The 18,658-nt window shown below is 45.3% G+C and overlaps 1 protein-coding gene across 3 annotated transcripts; it reads left to right on the forward strand.

The window, feature by feature from the left end:
• The first annotated feature begins 2,892 nt into the window (after positions 1-2,892).
• LOC139540787 (SCL-interrupting locus protein homolog) lies at positions 2,893-17,820 on the forward strand. Of its 3 annotated transcripts, none has more exons than XM_071344754.1 (17): positions 2,893-2,981; positions 3,536-3,621; positions 3,754-3,861; positions 4,129-4,244; positions 4,447-4,634; positions 6,646-6,902; positions 7,014-7,097; positions 7,323-7,409; positions 9,282-9,432; positions 10,030-10,139; positions 10,409-10,529; positions 11,796-12,779; positions 12,888-13,017; positions 13,832-14,069; positions 14,490-14,646; positions 14,944-15,263; positions 16,445-17,820. In XM_071344754.1, exons 2-17 carry the CDS (start codon positions 3,611-3,613, stop codon positions 17,130-17,132), a joined length of 3,750 nt encoding a protein of 1,249 aa, XP_071200855.1. In that variant the 5' UTR covers positions 2,893-2,981; positions 3,536-3,610; the 3' UTR covers positions 17,133-17,820. The 3 variants fall into 3 exon arrangements, with proteins under 3 accessions (XP_071200855.1, XP_071200856.1, XP_071200854.1); XM_071344755.1 differs by lacking the exon at positions 2,893-2,981 and adding an exon at positions 3,102-3,228; XM_071344753.1 differs by lacking the exon at positions 2,893-2,981 and having other exon boundaries at positions 3,337-3,621.
• The last annotated feature ends 838 nt before the right edge of the window (positions 17,821-18,658 follow it).

The raw sequence follows: 18,658 nt of genomic DNA on the forward strand, positions 1-18,658 counted from the left end.
AGAGAGAGAGAGAGAGAGCGAGAGAGAGAGAGCAAGAGAGAGAGAGAGAGAGAGAGAGAAAAAGAAAAAGAAAGGTAGCAAAGGAATCTTAAATGCAGAGAGCAGAGGAAATGCACTAGTCTCCAGGCTCATATTCCAGCTGGCTCAGGAATTTTCTTTGTTGATTCTTGATTTGGACTCGGTTGATTCGTCACTCTCTGCCCTCCACCTCATATGTTACTGATTGTCAGATAAAAATAATAAAGGAATACTTTGACATTTAAAGATATCTTTTAATGTGCAAAAAGGTTCACTAGATAATAATTGCGTTCTCATGTTTATTTTTCTTTCAGGGGGAATTTTTGAATCCCCAAGGTCTCCCAGGCCTGTTTTAAAACAGGGCCATAATAATCGGAAACATTGGGGAAGATATTTAACTTCATACACTGCTAGATCCAAGTTAGTCTAACTGGAAGTCCTCCTGACTTCAGAGTCTGGAGAGACTGTTTTGATGTTGTCTTTACGATGCGTTGGTTGATACCATTCCATTCACTCCATTCCAGCCATTACACTCCATTTCAGCCATTATTATGAGCTGTCCTCCCCTCAGCAGCCTCCACTGCTCAAACACTCACAGGCACATCCACACACATCCACACACATCCATTACAACTGTTGGATTTTCAAATCAAAACAACAAGAAATGTCAACCCCCCCAGGGGGAAAAAAACATTTGAGAGAACCAATCAATGAGTCTGCTCAATTTCTAATCGAATATCGCATTAACAAACAACCTCCTATCCAGATCAGTGAGTCACAGCTCTGCCCTCGCTGAGTGGTCAAGTGGGTCGCGTCAGCCAAGCTAGATCCAAGTACCCAGACCTGAGAAAGTCAAGCTCGGAAACTGAGGAATGTATCACAAACTCACAACCTTATGAAAAATGTCTCTCCTTCCCCCCCAAAAAATTACCCTATTTTCAGACCTGAAATGTGATTTGCTCAATCCACCCCTTCCTCCTTTTGAACAAGACCTCCATTGTGCTGTAACTCCCATTTGTAACATACACATCTAGGACCACCATGAATTGGCCCAGGACTATGTCTATGCCTCATAAGTACTGTAAGTATGGCCCAAAGACGAATCTCCACCTTGGGATAAAGCCAACATATGTGTCTGGTGTTTGTTTACACACTGTCAGTCTGAGTACCGGACTGATAGTGTAATGGCAACTATCTAAGTATTTTTTTAAAGCAACAGTTTATGCCTGTATTTCCTCAGTTGACAGGGTTCTCTGAGTAACGCAAGACTATGAGCTCATTTCTGCCAGTGGGCTGGAGCAATAGTCTAGTTTAGCCAGAGAAAAAGTAGTCGACAGTGTCTGAAGCTTTAATGTTGAAACACTGCTTTTCAGATTGTGGGGGTTTCAAGGAAAAGCAGAATTGCAGTGCCTTGCAGAGATTATATTAAAAGCCTTGCTAGCCAGACATAACTGTATGCATCTGACAGCCTTAAAATGACTATGGGAGTAGACAGTCGAGGATGCCTCTGATATCTGAGCTTTTCATCAAGACTGAAGAAGTCATTGACCCTGAGCACAGATCTAGGATCCCCTCACATTGTTCCAAACCTGACCTCTCAAATCCTTACTTTTTCATTACACATTGATGACAACAGGTGTTCTGGATCCCAACAATCATCAACTATACTCTTTATACTCACTGAGCAATTTAGGCCAAATGCTAGAGTAAAATATCAAAGTGAAACATAAAATACATCCCAGTTAATAATGTGAAAAAGTGAGAAGTTACCTCTTTATGCATTTCTTCAGTGCGCTGATTTCCCTGATGAGATGCAGGTTCAAATCCTCAGGCTCCATGACTGTCTAAATTCCCCAATATCTCACTAAACAGAATGGGGTACCTCAATCATCTTCATATGTGACATTCCTCACAGTACTCCTTTCTGTCCCCCGCTCTCTGTCACACAGTCTCTCTCTGCATATCAACAATTGGTTTGGATTGTTAATCTCCTCTGAACTGAAATGGATTGGGGCAAAATGAATCCATGACGGCCAGCCATTGGCTAGACGCTGTTGCAATCACTTCAACCTGGAACCCATTGGTCTCAGCCAGCATGAGTGAATGAGGCATGGACGGACTAGAGATTATTTCTATCAGGGTCAAAATGAGTTCTACTGAGTCAAATGTGTGGTGATGTCATGTCCAACCCCTTGCTGATCTCAGCTGATGTTTGGGTGTACAGGGGAGGAGGATTTTACTTACGACCAGTTCTGTAACAGCCTAAGTTCTGTCAGACCAAGCTCTAGTGCAAAGTCAATATTACATTACTCTTTTCTGAATATCATCATGACAAGCCTTCAAGCGGAATGGAGCATCACTGTGCATCTGTGAATGGTGGTCATGTTGGAAAAGCCCTTCTGTGACTTGTAATATCTACAAATTAAAAGTATCATGAAAGATTAGGTTTGAAAATGATACTGATGTTTGTGGTTGTTTTGATGTGGCATAGTAATTTTGTTTGCCTGCTGTGCTTCTGTCAATAAAGATGGGATGTCTGTGGCATAGGAAAATGCCTGTATTTATTACTGTATAATCTGGTAAAATTGCGCCCCCTTGTGTTTTTGTTTTTGTTTAATTCAAATGGTTATCAGTATCAAAACGTAGCTCATCGTTGCAAAACTTGATGTACAGTGTAGCATAGCATTATCGCTATTTCATATTCTTTGCAACCTCAACAAGGCTCGTGTACTGCATCGCCATTACGATAAAAGGACTGGATGGGCTGAGCGGGTGATATTGTCAGCTCCTCTGATAGGAGCCATGGCAGCCATGAAACGGAGCATTCTATTGGCTGGATTTTATGCCCCGCCATTGGAACCTGGAAACAGCGCCATAATCAATTACATTTGACTTATCGCAAGGAACGTTTAGCTAGCAATGCGGAAAGTGATTAATTCGATGCGACGCTACGTTGCTGCCAGGTGAAGTAAAACTATTAACGAAACAAGACCGAGAAAGTGTGGATATACCGCGGATATGACTGCTTTGATGTTGTTGCCGAGGAAGTCTTAGTTGAGGACAGCGGTTTGAAGACAGTTCTCCGAACATTTCAGCCAGCCATCACGACTCGGTGGCACGCGAACCCATAAGATAGCTAGTTAGTTAACTGGCTACGTTTGGTGGACAATATTACTGTATGTGCTATGGTCACAAATTGGACTGACATAGGTAACGGGGTGTTTGAGCGAACGCTAACGTTAGCTAGGTAGTTACAGTAACGTTAGCTATGCCATTTTCTAAACTTGCCAGGTGGCTAAAGTCCTTTAACTAGCTAGCTGCAGTAGCTAGCTAATGTTACGTTGCCAGCTAGTAACGCTAGTCTTTGTGTCAGTTAATTGCTTGAAAAGGTGCATGGTGTCATGCACACACATTTAGATTTTATCCGGTGTTTGGCCTTGACATAACGATGTCAAAGTGTTTGCCTCAAAGTCATAGCCAGTTCTTGTTGACAGAACAACGCCTTTCCTGTCCACAGAAGAGTGTTCAGGTGAATTTGAAAGGCTTGCCTTCTCACGTCTTGGACAATGTTTACAAACCAGATAATCTGAAGATGGCAACAAGGTATGTACATGTTTCCTTTGCATATATCAAACCTGGTACATTTCTCATTTATTTCCTAATAATTCCAATACAATAACAATTCGCACTTGGAAGTTTGTCTGACAGTATTTGACATTGTTAACCATGCCACAGGTCACCAGAGAATGCGCTTGCTGCCCTCACCTTCCCCAAATCCAAAGTGGCCCTATGGGACCCCAGACCTAATGGGGATGTGGTTAGCCTCCACCTCTCCTATTACAGGTAGTCTACTGGGTTCTTTTTGACAGTGACTACTTAAAATGCAGCACAGTAGTACACAGTGGCTTTCTCATCTCCAGCCCATCGTCTGTACTGATTTGAGAAATCTTGGCCGGTGTAAGCAATATGTCGGGCTTGCTTTCATCTGCTTAATTCTCTCCAATCAGTTCAGTTGAAAGGAAACAAGGGAGACTATTGAAACACAACCTGTGATTGTTATTTGGTCATGTTCTGCCTTCACTGCTTGAAAACCTGTTTTCTATTGAACAGAAATCCCCGGCTACTTCTTGTGGAGAAAACTCTTCGCTTGGCCCACCGCCATGCTCGACAGAGTAACAAGCCTGAGTTCAGCTGTTACTTGCTGGGGACTATTGCTGTGGATTCTGGTGAGAAGTATTCATTTTTTCATGACAAATATTGAAAAATAATTGTAGTTAAAGAGCAAACAGGTTTTTAGATGGAAAATAATTATTTTATACTCATGATAATGATTGATTGGATATGCTTGCTAAGTAAGTACTCTTAAGTTTGACTATTTTATATTTAAACTGCCCCTTGTACCTCCGTTCTCTCCACTCTTTCTCCAAGATGAAGAAGGTGTGACTTTAACACTTGACCGGTTCGACCCGGGCCGGGGGCAGCCTGGCTCCTCTGGAAAGGTGCCCACTGCCCTGATGCCCGGGGACGTCCTGGTGCCCTGTGTGCTGGAAACCCAGGGGGTCTCTGCTACAGACACCATGGTTCACTCGGCAGAAGGCTTCCACATCTCTTTTAAGGTAACATGAATATGCTCATGTCTGCACTGAAAGTAAATGTCCTAATCACTCATAGAACACTGTATTGTATGAATAATATGATGAAGTTGGAGGTTTTATGAGGATGATATGAAATGAAGGTTATGCTTACCAGAATACGAGCAATAACCATACACTTGTTTTTTTTAACACTTATTTAACTAGGCAAGTCAGTTCAAAACAAATTCTTATTTACAATGACAGCCTAGGAACAGTGGGTTATCTGCCTTGTTCAGGGGCAGAACGACAGATTTTTACCTTGTCAGCTCGGGGATTCGATCTAGCAACCTTTCGGTTACTGGCCCAACGCTCTAACCACTGCCGAAAATACTTTCCGTATTTTCTTACCTAATGCTGTTTATTCTAACTGGAATTTACATTGGTCCCAACTGTACGTTAAGTTCAACCCACCCTCTTAACTGCCTAACGAGATGGCCCACCTTTTCTGTTGCCAGGATAACAGAAGGAGCATACTCCCTCTACTCCTAAGTTGGCAGTTATTGCAACCTGTCAGCAACAGGTGTTGCTAATTACTGAACCCAGGGCTCCAGACTGTGACCATTTAGTCACGTTTAGCTTGATTTGCCTGTGAGTTAAACTTTTAATTGGTCAAATTGGTGCAAGCTGCACTTTCTACCTGGTCACCTCAATCAAAACAACCATTTTTGGGGGGCAGATAAAGCCATGCTTTGGTTAAACCTTAAAGTGCATTATTCTACAGATGATCCATTCTAATGAAAAGATACTCCAGTGCAGGGGTATTCAACTTACCCTACGAGGAATAGATGGACAATTTCTGGGATCTTTTATTTTAGCTCATGAAACATGGGACCACCACTTTACATGTTGCGTTTTTATATTTTTGTTCAGTGTATTTAAGTTGGTTTCCTCTCCTTGCTATTCTTAGACAATTAAGGCAGGAGCTGTTTTCTCATCTCCTAACTCCACTGCTGCCTCTGCCACATCGTTCTCAACACCAATATGCTGGGTAACTTTGCTATTATGCACATAGAAACATGGTCTAGGAAACAGCGGCAATTCAACAATGCGCTGATGTTTCACAAATGTGGACAGCGACCACTATCCAACGCGGGAGAAAGTGCATCTGTTATAAAATAATCTAATTTTGATTAGTGTTATGTAGTATAACCATGTACAATTTCAGTAGCACATGTTTTAGTGATGGACTGTGCCATCCCCATGCGCGAATCAGACCGGTGTCTTGTACGCCATTATAATTTTTTTTTTTAGCTATATGCTCGGCTAAAGAATTCTTTGTCGAACAACAGCCTATCAACCAAACAATCGAGCAGTTGACTAAATGGGGTCAGCCCTAGTAATTAGAACAAGTAGTTTTGCGTCATACCCGTGATATATGGCTCATATCAGCCAATCAGTATTCAGGGCTCGAACGACCCACTTTAAAATTAGCGATCTAGCTAATGTGTTTTGACGTCCCACTTCCGCAGCTGGTGAATTGGCACCAATTTAATTAGGCCTGTATATAATATTAGTGCACATAAAGATGAAGGCAAATTCACCTCTAATGAACAAAAAATAATATTCTGTAGCCCTATTTTTGACAGTAAATTACAACAATATTAGCGTAATTGACATGAATTTGGTTGACAATCACTGGATTAGGTTGCATATCAATATCTTGAATCGTGCGTTCCTGTTTGGACATGGTATTCAATAAATAAGTTATGACTTCTAACATCTCAGTAATCTATTACACTTTTAATAAAGCATTGTGTATGACTTTATAAGATCACTACTCATTTTCCTATTCCATGGTGCTGCCAAATATATATATTTTTTTACGCGACCAAATCATGGGCTGGTGCCACCAATAGAACTGAAAAAGTTAGTGGCACCAGTGCCACCAGGGGAAACCATTAATCCAGTGCCCTGGAACTGCGACCATGGAATGTGCCCAACTTAAACAGCCCTAAACCATGTCGCCATCCTCCCTCCCACCCTACCTGTTCAGATGCTCCACCACTGCTGCAGCAGCCGAGAGTCCCTGGACCTGTCTAAGCTGCTGGCCCTACGAGCCCACCTCAGCTGCTTCCAGCAAGGTGACAGCCTGGGCTTCTGCCTGCGCTGGGCCGCCGCAGCCCCCGGCAACACGCTGGACGCTGTGCCTGTCCGGCCCGTGCCCATCATCCCCACCGCCTTGGCCAGGAACCTGAGCAGCCCGGCCAGCCTCACCCAGCCGCTACACAGCAGCGCCAGCCGCAAACAAGGGTAAGGATTAAGGCCATAACATGGAATAACATTATAAACAAGTCATGCCAATCATTTATTTTATCGCTGTGTTATTAATTAATTAATGCCTCTGGTCTACATTTTTTTCAGCTTTCTGACCATGGATCAAACCCGGAAACTGCTGCTACTACTGGAGTCTGACCCGAAGGCCTACACTCTTCCACTGGTCGGAGTGTGAGTGCCCTCCATTGACATTATATTTTTCGGCCAACATATGTTATTATTTTGGATGTGCGGGCGGGGGGGACGACTCCATTCGTTGGAGATAATCTGATCCACAAAAGGATTTATCCTTCCTTATAGTAGTCAAGCTGTTGGGGGTGTGTGTGTGTGTGTGTGCCACCTCATTAGCAGTAGTGTACAGTTTGGTTGACGTGCTTGTGGTGTTGTCTGTGGCAGATGGTTGAGTGGGGTCACCCACATCTACAACCCCCAGGTGTGGGCGTGGTGTCTGAGGTACCTGTTCAGCTCCTCCCTCCATGACAAGTGAGTGTGATGCCCATCTGTTCACATATTGCAAATAGCACTTTGACTGTCATTTCTCACTTACCTGAAGGTAGCCTGGCTCCATACTCTGTGCTGTAGCCAACTGTTTTATGGTTGTTATCCCATACATACAGCAACGAACACAGAAGTTTGTTGAAGCACAACTGATGTGGGCCTGCAGGCTAGGCACTTTGTTATAACGTTCATGAATAAACCTTAACTTATTTCAAATGTTTAAATTATTACAAATGTTTGAGTTGTTATGGTTTCTATGCTTAATTTGTCTTGCCCATTCACCCTCTGAATGGCATACATACACAATCCATGTCTCAATTGTCTCAAGGCTTAAAAATCCTTCTTAAGATGTTATTTTTCCAAATCATGAAATATATATATATTTTTTTCATCGGTGCTTATTCATGAAGGTATTCAGACCCCTTGACATTTTCCACATTTTGTTACATTACAGCCTTATTCTAAAATGGATTATATCATTTTCTTCACTCATCAATCTACACACAATACCCCATAATGACAAAGCGAAAACAGGTTTTTAGAGTTTTTTGCAAATTTATTACAAATAACTAATGGATACCTTATCGAAGGAATTGTCCGTAGAGCTCCGAGACAGGATTATGTCGAGGCACAAGACTTCCTAGAGCTGGCTGCCCAGCAAAATTGAGCAATCGGGAGAGAAGGGCCTTGGTCAGGGAGTTGAACAAGAACCTTATGGTCACTCTGAAAGAGCTCCAGAGTTCCTCTGTTGAGATGGGAGAACCTTCCAGAAGGACACCCATCTCTGCAGCACTCTACTAATCAGGCCTTTATGGTAGTGTCCAGACGGAAGCCACTCCTCAGTGAAAGGCACATGACAGCCCGTTTGGAGTTTGCCAAAAGGCACCTAAATTACTCTGACTGAGAGAAACCAGATTCTCTGGTCTGATGAAACCAAGATTGATCTCTTTGGCCTGATTGCCAAGCGTCACAGCTGGAGGAAACCTGACACCATCCCTATGGTGAAGCATGGTGTTGGCGGCGGCATCATGCTGTGAAGATGTTTTTCAGCGGCAGGGACTACTGGGTGACTAGTCAGGATTGAGGGGAAAGATGAACGGAGCAAAGTACAGAAAGATCCTTGATGAAAACCTGCTCCAGAGCGCTCAGGTCCTGACTGGGGTGAAGGTAAACTTTCCAACAGGACAACGACCCTAAGTACACAGCCAAGACCACACAGGAGTGGCTTTGGGACAAGTCTCTGAATGTCCGTGAATGGGCCAGCCAGAGCTCGGACTTGAACCCAATCAAACATCTCTGGAGAGACCTGAAAACAGCTGTGCAGCAATGCTCCCCATCCAACCGAACAGCTTGAGAGGATCTGCAAAGAAGAATGGGAGAAACTCCCCAAATACAAGGGTGCCAAGCTTATAGTGTCATACTCAAGGCTGTAATCTCTGCCAAAGGGGCTTCAATAAAGTACTATGTAAAGGGTCTGAATACTTATGTAAATGTGATATATCTGTGCTTCAATACATTTGCAAAAATCTCTAAACTTGCTTTTGCTTTGTCGTTATGGGGTATTGTGTGTGAATATTGTCCCCCCCTCGTCAATGTAATCCATTTTAGAATAAGGCTTTAACGTAACAAAATGTGGAAAAAGTCGAGGTTTGAATACTTCCCGAATGCACTGTACATGTGTAGAATAGGGATTTGTCAGACAGAAATCTCATGAATAGAGCTATCTGCAATGTTACATTTTCACACGTTGCACTTCAATGGAATACATCAATCAGTTTTCTTATTGGTTCAGTTGGGCTACCTTCTCTCTTCAAAATGTTTTAATGAACACACCACTGATTTATTGTTGAGTTCCAGGGTGATGTCTGAGGGCGGTGCGTTTCTTGTGGTGCTGTACTCACTGACCCACAGGGAGCCAGAGTTCTACCAGGTTCAGCCTTGCAGTGGGCAGCAGCAGGACATGACCTTTCAACTGCTCACCAGCACCGAGTCACTCACTCTCTACAAGGTAGGCACACTTATGCCTGACTCACTCTATCGTTCCAACCTGAACCATGCTCGGACATTTCCCTTTCACATTGAGCTTACCAACATGGTTCCAACAACTATTGTCGATGCATAAGGAGGTTGGTGCAGTTCAGCTTGTTTTGGCTCAGCTTAGTAGTATGAACAGCCCTCTTGTGGCCTTTACCCACTATTACAACAATAGTAATTTATGGGCTTCCTGATTGGCGCAGCGGTCTAAGGCACTGCATCACAATGCTAGAAGCGTTACTACAGACCCGGGTTCATTCCCGGGCTGTGCCACAACCGGCCGTGGCTGGAACTCCCATAGGAGGCGCACAATTGGCCCACCATCGTACGTGTTAGGGGAGGGTTTGGCCAGGGGGGCTTTATTTGGCTCATCGCGCCCTAGCGTCTCCTTGTGGCGGACCGGGTGCCTGCAGACTGTCGCCAGTTGAACGATGTTTCCTCTGACACGTTGGTGCAGCTGGCTTGCGAGTTAAGCTGGCAGGTGTTAAGGATGGCGGTTACATAATTTATACATGGTGGCTAATCCACGTCAAAATGAGACTTGATTTTCTTTTGTTCCTTGTCTGTGCAGAATGTAGAGGTGTCCGAGGGCCGTACTCTGAAGTTTGAGCTCAGTGCCGAGACCCAGAACCGTGAGGCTGAGTTCTTCAGGGAACTGGTGTCCCGTGTCTCCTTAACAAGGTATACAAGCTCTCAAGCATCTGCTGTAACAATATTACCTCGACTGGAGCAGTGGATTGGGACTCAATGCTGTCTGTCTGTGTGGTGGCTTTTTGTCTGTGTTGGGTGACAATCATTAGTCATTTGTTATTAAATACTAACTAAACTCATGAGAACGATCCTCTAACAGGATTTTATGACTTCACAGGAATTGCTGTGTGGTAGATTAGACGTCAATAGACAATGGGCTCACCAGTGTTTGACGGTGTCTGTCCTCTTCTCTCCCTCAGCCCTGCGTCAGTGGCAGCCTCTCCGCAGGACAGGCTGTCAATCAGCGACCATGACTCTGGAGTGGAGGATGAGGACCTCTCCCCCAGGCCCTCCCCAAACCCACACCCTCTCACCCAGCAGGTCAGTTCTCTCGGTGTCTCTGTCTCCTTTCGGTCTCCTTTCGGTCTCCTTCCTTTTTTTTCTTCTTTCTTTCCCTCTCTTTGGAATGCTGTATCTATGCTGTAACCAGAGGAGGTTGCTCTATTTGTCATTTGAAGCACATACCGTAATTTCTGGACTATTAAGCGCACCTGAATATAAGCCGCGCCCACTGAATTAAAAAATATATATATGTATTTTGTACATAAGCCGCACATGTCTAAGCCGCAGGTGCCTACCGGTACATTGAAACAAATGAACTTTACACAGCCTTTAAACGAAACACGGCTTGTAACAAAAATTTAAAAAAAAATAGCAGTAAACAGTAGCCTACCAAGAAAGTCATTGGTCACTATCTTCCTCCTCCTGTGCACTGAAACCACTGAAGTCATCTCCTTCGGTGTCGGAGTTGAATAGCCTCAGAATTGCTTCATCCGATGTTGGATCGTTTTCATTGTCGCTCTCGTCACTTTCATCCGGAGGCAAATTCCCCGCTGAGCTCATGCTGCCCTCTTCAACACGCAGCAGTCCAGCCTTTCGAAACCCGTTGATGATAGTGGATTTTTTGACAATGCTCCACGCTGTCAGGACCCACTGGCAGACTTGACCATAAGTTGCTCTTCGCATGCGGCCCGTTTTAGTGAAGGATTTCTCCCCACTTGTCATCCAAGCCTCCCACTGAACACGGAGCGCCACCTTAAATGCACGATTTACACTGATGTCGAGTGGCTGCAAATACTTTGTTGTGCCCCCAGGAATCAGTCTTCAAGCTCATTTTCTAGTTCGGGCCATCTGCTTTTCTTCCCTCTGAAAGCTTTTGTTGTCTTTTTGCACTGAGTCAGTTCCTCACGCTGCTGTTTCCAACGTCTTATCATCGACTCATTAAGGCCAAGCTCCCGTGCAGCAGCTCTATTTCCTTTTCCAACAGCCAGATCGATCGCCTTCAACTTGAAAGCTGCATCATATGCATTTCTCCGTGTCTTTGCCATGATGAGGGTGACAAAATGACTACCGTAATCAGAATGATGAAGTTTGAACGCGCTCGATTTACGTCACATTATGTGACGGTGCTCAGTTTTTTGGCGGCATGAATCTTGTGAAAGCGGGAAAAATCCATAAATTAGCCGCGTCACTGTATAAGCCGCGAGGTTCAAAGCGTGGGGAAAAGTAGCGGCTTGTAGTCCGGAAATTACGGTAGTCTATTTATACTTTAGGGTTTGTTGTAAATTTTATTCCTTTTTGTTTCAGACCAAGCAGGTCCACCCCTCTGTGCCGGAGCTCTCTCTAGTGATGGACGGCAGTTTCCTGGATGGAAAAACCATTGGTCGCCCTCATCTTCCCCTCCCAGCTCTGCAGCACAGAGGAAGTGCCCCTCCCTCCCACCAGCTCCACCCCTGGGCTGCCAGACCCCCAGGCCAGGGTCCCACCATCCTCGGGGGCCCCCCTGCCATTAGAAGGCCCCTGACCCCTGCCATGGCTTCCCAGGGCAAAGGCAGCAGAAGAGCTTCCCTCACCCCTGGGCAGCAGCCACCACCGCTCTGGCCCCCCTCCTCCAGCAGGAAATCAGCCCCTCCGCAGTTCGGGAAGACGGCATCTGCCTCTACTTCATCCTCCTCCTCTCCAAAGACTGGCTCCTCTCCTAACGGATCAGTCCATCAGGCCAGGCAGTTCCACCAAACCCCAGGTCGCCCCTCTTACAGAGGGGCCTCCCCCGTTAGAAACTCTCCACAACCCATCCCCAGGCACAGCCCTGGTCCCCCCCCAACCCCAGCCCTCATGCCCACTCACCAACAGCCCCCAGTCCATCCCAAGCACTTCCACAGCACCCCCAACCCCAACTTGAACCAGCCTTGCGGGTGCTGCTCCTGCCAACAACATGACCATACTCCCTTGTACCACCCCAACCACTGGCAGGGGGCCTCAGGGACCCCGGGTGGGCACTTCTGCTCTAACTCTGATAGTAACCCCCCCACCTCTCACCAAACAAACCTTCACTACAGCCCAGCGTGCCTCACCGGGGCCCCCCCCACCACACACCACTTCCCCTCTCAGGGGCCCTGCTCTCCCAGGGGCCGCTTGGAGCCGCTAGCCCCCGCCTGTCAGAACCAGTGTTGCCAGGCCCAGGCAACCCCCTCTCTCTCTCCCCTGGACGGGCCTGTGAACCTCCTAGCCTCTGACGCCTATAGAATCCTGGTGGACCAAGACCGGCAGCTCAAGTTACTGCAGGCCCAGGTCAGGTTCTCCACGGTGTCATTGTGGATATCAGACAATGTATCAAATGACACAATCTTAAAGCTTTAGAACAGGGGTTCTCAACCTTTCTTACCCTGTTGATTTCAGATCCAGAAGCTACTTGAGGCCCAAGGGAAAAGAGGGAGCTCATCTCCATCCACTGAGCAGGCAGTCATCCAGACACAGACCTCCCCTGGACAACAGACCAAGAGAAGTGTTAGCATCGCTGTAGGCACAGGTACTGGAGTCATTCATCACTGCTTATACATGGTGGATAGTCATAGTTTGTCTATCACTGCATTTTGATCCAATACTACGCCTGTCACTCGTTTTTGCGAGACAGTGTGACGCTCTAGTCTCCAGAAACACTGAAAATCGTATTTCTCACTTATGGTTCATTTGAGATCTACTGAGAACATGGCCTTTTCTTTTCTCTCCAAGTCTCCTGAATTGAAAAAGTGAATTCGGACTAACCAGTATCAATACACCTATGATTACTCTTTTGTTGTGTAACTGTCTTGGAGTTTTTTTGTTGTTGTTTACTATACCATATAGGGTGTGTTCGTAAATTCACTCTTGTGTGCCAGAGTGCGTTCTGGGCGTTCGTAAATTCAGAGCGTTGTCAGATTGTCCGTTCAAAAATTGTGTTTTGTTCGGAGCACCCACTGGACGCTCTGGCCGAGGAGTAGGGTTGATCCGAGTGTTCCTCACAACGGCAGTCAAGCACCCAAGCTAACTGGCTAAAGTTGGCTAGCTACTTCCAGCCACAAATGAGAGAAACTCCCTCTGACCATTTGTCTTGCCCTAGCAGAGCTGGTTATCTAGAGAGTTAGTGACTAACTGTGCTGCTGGCAACAATTGAATTACGGCAATTTTTTTACGTTTATATTACTGACCCCGGTAATTTTCAGCAGGTGTTGCGCGTTCGTAAATTCATTTTTCTGCCCTCTGGCACACTCAGACGAGAGTGCTCTGAAATTGGACTAGATAGCCAGAGTGAATTTACGAACGCACCCTTAGTCAACTAACTTCATCTCTTCCCTCCTCTGCAGGTGCCAGTCTGTTCTGGGGCGTCCCAGTCGATGCCCCCGCTCGCGATGACGAGGAGCGCCCACAGCCAGAGTGGCACAGAGGGCCTGGCGCTCCTGATGGCAGCAGGGCCTCCTGTAGTCGGAGCTCTGGCAATGCCAACCTTACCCACCGCAGGCACATAGGTGGCTCGGAAGAAGAGAGCAGGGTCAGGGAGGGACGGGTGCCAGGCTCACCAGCCAACCAGTCAACGCACCAGAGGTAAGCGAACGGTTGGCTGCATTTCAAACTGAGCGCTTAAAAAAAATAAAGATTTTTTTTTACATTGGCCCAGCCCTCGATTTGAATTGACTGGAAGAATGCAAGAAAGTAATGGTCGTAGTTCACCACCAAGAACTCTGAAAGGGGAGTTGACACCATTTTACTCCCTTCATTTCACAAGAATGAGGCTTTAATGATTGAAAGGAATAGAGAAAGTTTCAATCTGAAACCCAGCCATGAGAACATGGGTGATGTGAAAATATCCACGATAGGGTGAGCACTCACAACTGGCATCAGACGTGTGATCTCACCAACTGTGACGGCTCACCACCTGAACACTGGTGCCACCTCGTGGCCATTTCAGTGAATTTATTTTTACCGTAGTATGAACCGCGTGTGTTTTTTGTGCATTTCCTGCAGGACTCAGTCAGCATTTGGAGACTGTTCTTTCCAGAGTCCAGTGTTGGGGGAGAGTGCCAGCATGTACTACCAGTCCCAGTCTCCACAGAGAGACGGCACCAAGAGTGAGGAGCCCAGGGCGATGGAGGATGATCAGCGGTTTTATCAGGATCTACTGGTAAGAGTCATCTTTTATAGGCACTTTCTCCATGTATGTCAACAGAAAAACACTTATGAGCACGGCTCCAAGTGATTAGTCTATGTGTTTGTATTTGCACCGTCTTTCATTCTGGTATGCTTTATTTTGGGGGAATGTTTCAACAGAATCTAGTATTGCAGTAAAACGCTTAATCCAACATGTTATGTGGCCAGCCTCCGTCCTGTGAGATCCCTTTTTGACTATCTGTCGCTTGGAACTAAACGTATGAAAAGCGCTTTTACCAATCAAGATCTGACATTCTTCATCCTTCCACAGGGCCAAGTGAACAGCCGCCTCCAGGGATCAGTGAACGAGGAGGTCGATGAGGAAGAAGACCAAAGGACCTCGTACCCACGGCAAGAGAGCCACAGCTTGTCCCCTAGACAAGTGTCCCACTGTCAGTCCCAGCAGTCGTCCCCTAGCCCTGTTCCCGTCAACTCCCGGAGGCCGGAGCCCAAAGGAGAGGAGCAGCCAAAAGGAAGGGACCAGGTGCTCCACGCCACGCTGCGCCAGCTGCAGCAGCTAGGGGTCAACGTGGACCTGGACTCTGCTGACCCCGGGGGCAAGACCAGGCGCAGCTCTGTAGAGAGTGCCAGGTGTGTTTGCCTTGACGTTTCAGGTTTACTTGACTATCTTTGCACATAGGTCATAGATGTAGCAGTCTTATGGTATAATAATAGTAGCACCTAGCAGTAGGACTGGAAGGAAGTTTCAGTCACCGAAAATGGACCTGTTATTATCAGTGGTGTAAAAATACTTTAAAGTACGACTTAAGTAGTTTTTTGGTGTATATGTACTTCACTATTTATTTTATTTAACTAGGCCAGTTCAGAACATTCTTATTTACAATGACGACCTACCAAAAGGCCTCCTGCGGGAACAGGGGCTGGGATTAAAAATTTAAAAGAATATAGGACACGACAAGAGACTCCACAACACTACCTAAAGAGAGACCTAAGATGGCAAGGCAGCAGAATATGACAACACAGCATGGTAGCAACACATGGCAGCAGCACAACATGGTACAAACATTATTGGGCACAGACAACAGCACAAAGGGAAAGACGGTGGAGACAACAATACATCACACAAAGCAGCCACAACTGTAAGTAAGAGTGTCCATGATTGAGTCTTTGAATGAAGATTGAGATAAAACTGTCCAGTTTGCATTCCTAAAGAAAATAATTTATTTTTACGCCATACATTTTCCCTGACACCCAAAAGTACTCCTTACATTTTGAATGCTTGGCAGGACAGGAAAATGGTCCAATTATCAAGAGAAAATCCCTGGTTATCCCTGCCTCTAATCTGGCGGCTCACTAAACACATGCTTCGTTTGTAAATTATGTCTGAGTGTTGGTGTGCTCCTGGCTTTCTGTAAATAAAATTTTAAAAAACAAGAGAATGGTGCCATCTGGTTTGCCTAATAAAAGGAATTTGAAATCTTTTACTTTTGATAATGATATTTTAGCAATTCCATTTTACTTTTGATACTTAAGTATATTTACAACTAAATACTTCAACTTTTACTCAAGTAGTATTTTACTGGGTGACTTTCACTTTTACTTGTCATTTTCCATTAAGGTATCTTTTACTTTTACTCAAGTATGACAATTGGGTACTTTTTCCATCCTTGATTATGGTTACAGCCATTCTAACATTACAATAGGGGCTACTACAGTGGCTGATTCTCATGTAAGTTCGACATCATTACCTTATGCAGAAGGTGTTCCTGTAACTTTGATTTTAAATGCAGCTCCCGTTTCCTTCTCCCCAGTACCCTGGCCGGCATCAACCCAGAGGCGGTCATCAGCAGACTGACCCTCCCAGAGTCGACGGGGACCAGCATGTGGGGCGGCAGCGTGGATCTCAGCCTGGAGGCCAACGCCATTGCCCTCCGATACCTGAGCGACCAGCAACTCTCCAGGCTCTCTGTAGGGGGAGGGCAGCAGCCCCCCAAGGCCCTTCCCAGGCTCAGCCCCTGCACACTGCTCTCAGAGAAGCCCCCAACGGAGAAGAGCGCCATGGGACTGAGCAGTATTCTGTCTCCGAACAACATGTCCTTTGCTACCCGCAAGTACATGAAGAGGTACGGGCTGATAGAGGAGGGGAGCGGGAGTGAGGAGGAGCTATCGGAGATAGGATACACTGTACAGTTCCATGTTCAACAGGAACAAGAAGGGCAAAGAGTGAGGGTTCTGAAAAACATCACCAACGAGTTGCCCCACTCCGACCCTGTCAACCCCCAGGCGCTGCATGCAGACTCTCAAAGCCAGCTACTCAGAGACTTGCGTCCTAAAATGCAGCTTTTGGCCCGCGGCGCCAAACACAGTTTGGAGAAGGAGAATGGCGCCAATTGGCGGCCATCTTTAGGAGAAATGCAGAGGGAGTGTCCTCAACCAGAGGGGTCGATGGGAAATTTCTTGGACCTAAGTAGACTTCGCCAACTGCCGAAACTCTTCTAAAGGACCACGGCAACTAATGCAAAGGGAACTCAAAATGACAAATGAAATGTATTGTCGAAATCCATTGGGATTTGTCAGTTTGCTTGTTTCCTTAGTAAGAGGTTTTTAAACGCTTCCATACATTTTTGTTTACACGTTTAGTTTTTTTTAATGCCTCTTCATGGTGCTCATTGTAATGTATACATTTGTTTGTGACCACTGATGTACAGAGACTGTTAGCAAATCACGACAGTGCTCTTTGTCTTATGAGCAAAATTCTTGTCTTTCTTCTACTACCACTTGGGTGTAGTGTCATGATTTAGCTCTTCAATGGTGGCAGCCAGGTCATTTTATCTATTTTAATTTAAAGTGCTTTTGATTTTCAACATGCAATGGATGCCAATTGTTTGAACCATTGTAAAAGCTATTCAATTTACGTTTTGGCTGTTTATTGATAACCACTATACTCAATCTCCTGGTAATTGATGTGTACATATTTATAGTCAATGTTGTTTTTTGTCTGATTACATGGTGAAACATTCATGCCAAATTTTACTTTTACTTTTTTTTATGTTGTAAATATCTTAAGTTTCCTTCATGCTATATTGTTTTTCTTGTGTGTTTGTACATGAAATGCCTCAAGCATTATTTCAAGTGTCTCAACTTGAACTTTCTATTTAAAATTGACTCAATAAATATGTACCTGATTCATATTAGTTTGTACTTTTTCTACAGATGGTTTTCTTTTGTGAATTTCCATTTTAGTGTTCTATTTAGTTAGCCCTCTATAGTCCCAACCCAGCCTTCTATCCCTGAAGTAATTTCACACCCCTCTGACATAGACTTCCCACTTAACCTCACCGCTCGTCAAAATATCTGCCATGTCACACAACAGGCATATCTAGAATAAACAGACAAATACTAGTGACTTCAATTGTGAAATGTTGCTAATCTGTGCTAGAGCTGGGCTCCTGGATAAAGACAATGTTGTGGGGGGAATGGACTATCCTGGGCTGGCTCAATGGAAAATGTGGTTAATCACATGCTAACAGCATGTCGGCACAGAGTAAGAGTTTAGCTCAGATATAGTCATCCTATACCTGCACCTGTCACAGATTTTTCTTTCTCCATCAGATCTATGTTTTTTCTCTTCCATTTAGTAATGCATGTTGGAGGGATTTAAGAAAAGGAATGCAAGAATAGTATTTTAATGTATTCACACACTTATGAATCGTGAGGTGAAGATAATTGTTCACCCAACAGGATAGTCTTTCATGTGTGGTTTCACCAGTTGTCATCGTTCTGCAGCCAGGTGCCCTCGTCTAGCACAATGCCGTGCGTCCCGGTAATTTCCCACTTGGCCTTATAGCGCTGGTCCCCTGCGCCCTCACCGAGGTCCCACACCTCCATAAACAGCATCTCCTCAGGCACCTCCATGAAATCAGAGGTCAGGCCCAGTTTCTGGAGGTCAAAGATCATCGGTGTAATGGTGGAGTCCAGATACTGGCTCAGGGCGGGGCTGAGGTGATTGGCTGGTGAAGTCGGAT

This window comes from Salvelinus alpinus, chromosome 16 (genome assembly GCF_045679555.1).
Source record: "Salvelinus alpinus chromosome 16, SLU_Salpinus.1, whole genome shotgun sequence".
Classification (NCBI taxonomy): Eukaryota; Metazoa; Chordata; class Actinopteri; order Salmoniformes; family Salmonidae; genus Salvelinus; species Salvelinus alpinus.